Below are 6,121 nucleotides of genomic sequence, written 5' to 3'. Positions count from 1 at the left end.
GGGCGTAGAGCCTGGGAGGCGATGAGCCCGTGGGGTTGCAGGTGCTCAGGGGAGGCTGGTGGTTGAGCTCGCCGTCCTGCCCGCATCCGGGGAATCCGCTCCAGCCCTTCGCATGAGCCAGGCTGTGTGTGCGCGTGCGTGCTCGTGATGGAGGCAGGAAGCACAGAGAGGACGAGAAGCAGCGTGTGGGCGCAGCCCTGCTGTCCTGCCTGTAGCCGTGACCCTTCCCATTCCCCTCTGCTTCTAACGCCTCCTCCAACTTCCCTGGAAGAGCCCCCTGTGCCCAGAGGGCTGACTCAGGAATCCATTCTTTCTCTTTTTCTTTTTTTTTGGTACTTTTTTTTTTTTTTTTTTGCGGTACACGGGCGTCTCACTGTTGCGGCCTCTCCCGTTGCGGAGCACAGGCTCCGGACGCGCAGGCTCAGCGGCCATGGCTCACGGGCCCAGCCGCTCCGCGGCATGTGGGATCCTCTCGGACTGGGGCATGAACCCGCGTCCCCTGCATCGGCAGGCGGACTCTCAACCACTGCGCCACCAGGGAAGCCCCGTTGGTACCGTCTTTAAAAAATTAATTAATTATTTTTGTCTGCGTTGGGTCTTCGTTGCTGCGCGCGGGCTTTCTCTAGTTGCGGCGAGCGGGGGCTACTCTTTGTTGCGGTGCGCGGGCTTATTACGGTGGCTTCTCGTTGCGGAGCACAGGTTCTGGGCGCGTGGGCTTCAGTAGTTGCGGCACGCGGGCTCAGTAGTTGGGGCGCACGGGCTTAGTTGCTCCGCGGCATGTGGGATCTTCCCGGACCGGGGCACGAACCCGTGTCCCCTGCATCGGCAGGCGGATTCTTAACCGCTGTGCCACCAGGGAAGCCCCAGTCTTTTTCTTTTAAAAGGTATTCCCTTTTTGAAGGTCTCACTGGCCAAACTTAGGACAATTTGAGCATCAAGAATGATTTGTAAGTTGCTGAACAAAAAAGAAAAAAAAAAGGGAGGAAAGGAGAAAAAAGGAGAAATATCTCCTTTAGAAGAATCCCGCTCCTACACGTGGAAGGAATTAGAGAATCACCATTGTACAACCCATGATGTAACAGTTGATCCCAGCGAAGGTATTCCATAAGGTTTACATCATTGGCTGTGAGCCCTTTGGGAAACAGGCTAGTGCCGTGGGTCCCCAGGACCTCTGTGGATCGCATAGTGAGCAGACGGGGAACCTGAGAGATTTTTACAGTTGAGAGATCCTCTCCGTAAAGGGCCAGACTTGGCACCGGTCAGAGCGGGGCCCAGAGCCCACCATCAGGTATGATGCTGTAGGACAGACACAGAGCATTCGTGCCCTCAGTGGTAACCGAGTCCAGTTCTGCCCCTAGACCCACTGCTCAGATTACAGGAAATACAGTGGGGGGGGGGGGGACAGGAGAACAGGGTGACAGCACTTGGGGGAGCAGTTGACAGGTCACACGTGTGGATCCGTTCTACAAGATAACACATCCGGGCCTTTGTGAAAGTCAATGTCGTGACAAAATGAGATGATCCAGGAGTGATGAGAAATAACTGAGGGTGACCTTGAAATTAGATTGGAGCCTGGCTTCCAAAAAAAAAAAAAGAAAAAGAAAAGACAAGTAAGATTTTGTTGCCCTATTTGGGGATTTTTGTGTATGGACTAAAAACTGGATGACATTAGGGAATTATTACAAAATGTTTTAGGCATGGTGATAATTTTGTGGTTATGTAGGAGATTGTCCTTAGTTTGAGGAGAAAGATGCTGAGATTTCTAGGGGAAATAGGATGTCTACAGCTTACTTCCAAGCGGTAGAGAGAGAGGAGGGGAGGTGGCAGGGAGAGAAAGTAAATACAGTGATAATTGCAGAATTTAATGCAAGGTATTAGATGTCATAATATTTTTGTGATTTCTTGTAAGTTTGCAAACTTTCATAATAAGAATTTGTAGAAAACATAACATCTCCCATCCCTCTACTCCTCTGGGCTCAGAAGATGTATTTGTTTCCTGGGGCTGCCCTGACAGGGTATCACACGCTGGGCGGCTGGAATCCGGAGCCCTTCATCACGCTGACGTTGCCGTGTCTGCGTCCTGTGGGGCTGTGAACTCTTTTGTTTAAAGTGTACGACTGAGTGGCGTTTAGCACGCTCACCACCTCGGGCCGGTTCCCAGACACCTCCATCCCCACAAGGAAAGCCTGTAGCCATGGCGCAGACCCCAGCCCCTGGCAACCACCGAGCTACTCTGCCTCTGTGGATTTTCCCCTTCTGCACCTTTCATATTAATGGAATCGTCCACTGTGGGACCTTTCGTGTCTGGCTTCTTTCACTCTGCGTCATGCTTTCAAGGTTCATCCATGTGGTAGCATTTGAAAGGACTCCTTCCTTCTCATGGTCGAATAATAATCCGTTGTGTGGATGGACCGCGTTCTGTTATCCATTCGTCTGTCGACGGGTATTGCATTGTTTCTACCTTTTTGGCTGTTGTGAACTGTGCTGCTGTGAACATTCCTGTACAAGTATTTATTTGAACACCGGTTCTCAGCTCTCTCGGGTATGTACCCACGAGTGGGAGGGGCCGTGTGCTAACTCCAGGTTTAACTTTTGAAGAACCGCCAAACTGCTTTCCTGGGCTCTCCACGCTGCCTGCCCTGGCCCAGCACCTGCCTGCCCCGGAAGCAGACCCGGCTGCTCTCCTGTTCCCCCGTGCGCATCCACCCCGGGGAGGTGCCGACGCTGCGGGAGCTCTCCCCTGGGAGGGGACTGGCCTCTGGCCTCCCTCTGGCCTCCCGGTGGCTGGGAAGGGGGGCAGCCCTGGTGCAGCTCCATTTGGGTGGTCTGGGCCAGCTCAGCCTCCTCCAGCTGGCCAGGGAGTGTGACCCGCCTTCCTTGATTTGGAGCAGGGATGGCTGGTGTCTGGGGTCCTGCGGGCTTGCTCTGCATCCTGAGCCCTCCTGAGTGTGGATGGACAGAAGGAGTCCCGTGGTCCGGGCAGGCTCCTGGGACCCTGTGGGCAGAGGCCTGACGGGCCCTGAGCTCTGGGCTCAGAAGCAACTGGTTAAACCTGCCCTGCCCCCCACCCCAGTGCTGGACTAGGGGGTGCGCCTTGGAGAAGGGGGTTCACGCTCACAGCGCATCCACACTTGCTGGCTGCACCAACCTGAGCTCAGGAGTGAGGGGGGTGGTCATTAGCCCCAGGTTCAGGCGTGGGAACCGGGGCTCCGAGAAGTTAGCGGCTGTGTGTTCCCTGATGCCAAAGCGAGTTCCCTTTGAGACAGGACACAGGGACGTCCCCGTGCGATTTGAAAGGGATGCAAGCTGGGGTTGAAATACGTGAACCTAAGAGTACTGGAAACAAGCCACCCGTGCTTCTTTTTCTCCCCTGAGTACCAACAGGGAGGCGAGAAGGCCTGGGGCAGAGAGAGGGCAGGGCAGGCCGGGGGGCGGGGCTGCCCTCCACTGGGGCCTCCTGCGTGGTGGCCTCGTGCAGTGCACAGCCTGAGCAGTCATTCAGGGCGGCTGGGGGAGGGTGGTAGGAGCTGCAGCGACCAAGGACATCCCAGCCTCCCTACTCCATGCTGGGCGCCCTTGGACAAGTCCTAGAGCCTCTGGGCTCTAAGGGTCCTCTAGGCTAACGGCCCACGAGGGAAAGCACCTCCCGCTTTGTCCCCACACAGACACTTGCAAACAAGGCCAGCTGCTTTTATTGGGACTGAAGGGGACGTAGCCTGTGGAGGAGGGGGCGGGGGTCTGGAGACAGGCCCCTGGGGCTATTCCTGGAGGAGCTGAGCTGTCAGCCCCCCTGGGAGGGCTCAGCGCCTCCTGCCAGGGGGAAGCAGGCCGGCGGGCGCTGGAGGCCAGGCTTTGGTCCATCCCCCAGGGCTGCTCTCCTCCGGCCAAAGCGGCCCACAGGCCGGATTCCACGGCCCGTGTACCAGGCAGGATTGATGTCGGGGGCTGGAAAGAGAGAGAACAGCGTGTGAATGCACGTGCCCCGGTGTGTGCAACCGCGGTGGCAGGGCCCAGTGCACGCAGCTCACTGCTGCCCAGTCGCCAGGCCATGCTGGGACCTGCCCGTGCAGGAGGGGTGCCCAGAGGGCCTGGCCAGGCCGTTTCTGGGGGGTGCGGTGGCTTCGGGAAATGGGAATTCAAGCTCACACCAGGACGAAGTCCCCCTTCCCTTCCTGTCCCCACAAGCCCGTTCTCATGGGCAAAGTGGCCTCAGCCCCAGGCTGCCCTGGTGGTGAGGAGAGAAGCCCTCCCCCGAACGTCGGGCAGGGCCCTTGGGAGCAGGTGTCAGGGACGCTGTGGGGAGAGGTCTGGTGGGCAGGAGGCCGAGCCCCCAGCCCTGGGGCACTTAGCGAGGATGGTGCCCCAGCTCAGGAGGCGGCCGGGCCCCCACCGTGACCCCGGGGCGGAGGGTGGGAGGGCAGGCCGGGGGTCCGGGCACTCACTGCGGAGCTCCGTGGAGTGCTGGTGGGCCAGGCCCAGCAGCAGCAGCCACAGGAGCCAGGCCCCCGGTGCGTTCATCCTCTGGCTCCTTGAGAGGCCCGCTGGAGCTGGGGTCCCACACGGGAGGGCGCAGCCTGGGGCAGGGGTAAAGGTGAGAGCGCATGAGGGCGCGTGCGCACAGAGCTGGGACCTTCAGATAACGTGAGCGCTGTGCGTGTCAGAGTGGACGTGCCCATGTGCGTGAGCGTGTGTATGTGTGAATGCACGCGTGCATGGGCGTGCACCTGTGTACGACAGGGTGTGCGTGTGTTTTCACGCCCCTGTGTACGTGAGGGGGTGTGCATGGGGTTACACGCGTGTGCAGGCAGCTGTGCTCTGCTGCGCGTTTCTCTGCTCTGCTGGGATGGCAGTGAGCACAGAGGTAGCAGGCGACCTGGCTCTCTGCACAGTCCCTTGCTCCCCTGGGGACCCCAGCCTCTCCTCCGTACAGTGAGCACTAAATGAGGTGACCACGTGTGTGGTGGCCTCTGCCGTGCTCAGTCCTGTTTGCAAGGACCCTCTGTCCTCAGAAGGAAGCCGGCAGGAATGTGAGCTGTGGATGTAGAGAGCGGGGCTCTCTTGGAACGGCCCCCATCTGTCTGCCTGTCTGCGTCAGGGAGACAGGAGTGCGGGAGGGCTCCGCACCACTGTGGGTGTGCACACCTGGCCTCGGCAGGGAGGGCAGAGGTGAGCGCATTGCGGGGGAGCTGCCCGGAGGAGCCAGGGTTGCTGCAGAGGTGGACGAGGTGCGGCCCAACCTCAGACGTGCCCAGGGAGGAGAGCCGGGGGGCTGCTGAGCCTGGACCACGCTCAGGGGCCGGGACCCTGGTGCAGGGTTCTTTCCCTCCCTCGGCCCGCTCCCATCCTGCCCTGTGCCGGCTGGAGAACGTCAGCCGCCCGCCGGGCACTGCAGAAGTGTCATCATCTTCCATCCTTCCCAAGAGCACTTACCCTCCCCACGACCCCAGATCCCAGCTGCTGAGTCTCCAAGATCAACGTGCAGCAGGTGGGACCTGTCCTCGTGCAGCAGGACACCCCCAGTACCGGCGCTGGGGGAGAGGGTGCTGAGGGCAACAGAGAAAACTCACTTCTCACCCTGCCGGGGCTGAGGCCCTGAAGAGCGTCCATCCCGCAGACCTGGCAGCTCCTTCCGCAGGTGCCCTCAGCTCATAGGGCTGGCTCCTCCCACCCCACCCGCCCTTGGTACTTCAGGAACCCGCAGAAGATGCCAGAGAGGCTGCCTGTTTCAGGGAGGACCCCTCTGCCGACCTTGGCTTTCCAGCCCCCGGAAGGTGCTCTCCATGCAAGAGATTTAAGATGCCCACCCCTTTCCTTTCCAGAGACGTGTTGGGGTGTCTCACACTCAGTGGCAGGGGGACTCCGACTTAGAGGAAATGGAGGTACCATCATCAAAGCAGAGTAATAAAGGGCGCCCCCTGGCGGTCCAGTGGTTGGACTTTCACTGCTGGGACCCAGGTTCAATCCCTGATCGGGGAACTAAGATCCCCGCAGCCAAAAAAAAAAAAAAAAAAAAACCAAGCAGAGTAATAAAGAGATGCACCCAGAGACACTGGGGTGTTTGCTCCTCCCCCTGGGCTGGGACCCTCGCTGGGTGGAGGGCGTCTTAGGAGAACCCTGACAG

At 59.1% G+C, this 6,121-nt stretch overlaps 1 protein-coding gene across 1 annotated transcript; it reads right to left on the bottom strand.

Moving 5' to 3' along the window:
- Window positions 1-3,781: 3,781 nt before the first annotated feature.
- PRLH (prolactin releasing hormone) lies at window positions 3,782-4,638 on the bottom strand (the record flags this gene model as incomplete). The annotated part of the gene is made up of 2 exons (XM_079924706.1): window positions 4,443-4,638; window positions 3,782-3,945 (listed from the first exon to the last, which is right to left on the bottom strand). The coding sequence occupies exons 1-2, from the start codon at window positions 4,516-4,518 to the stop codon at window positions 3,782-3,784; spliced, it is 240 nt and encodes a 79-aa protein (XP_079780832.1). The 5' UTR covers window positions 4,519-4,638.
- Between the last annotated feature and the right edge of the window lie 1,483 nt (window positions 4,639-6,121).

This window comes from Stenella coeruleoalba (assembly GCF_951394435.1).
Source record: "Stenella coeruleoalba genome assembly, chromosome: 6".
Lineage (NCBI taxonomy): Eukaryota > Metazoa > Chordata > Mammalia > Artiodactyla > Delphinidae > Stenella > Stenella coeruleoalba.
This window is presented reverse-complemented; position numbering and strand designations above follow the sequence as displayed.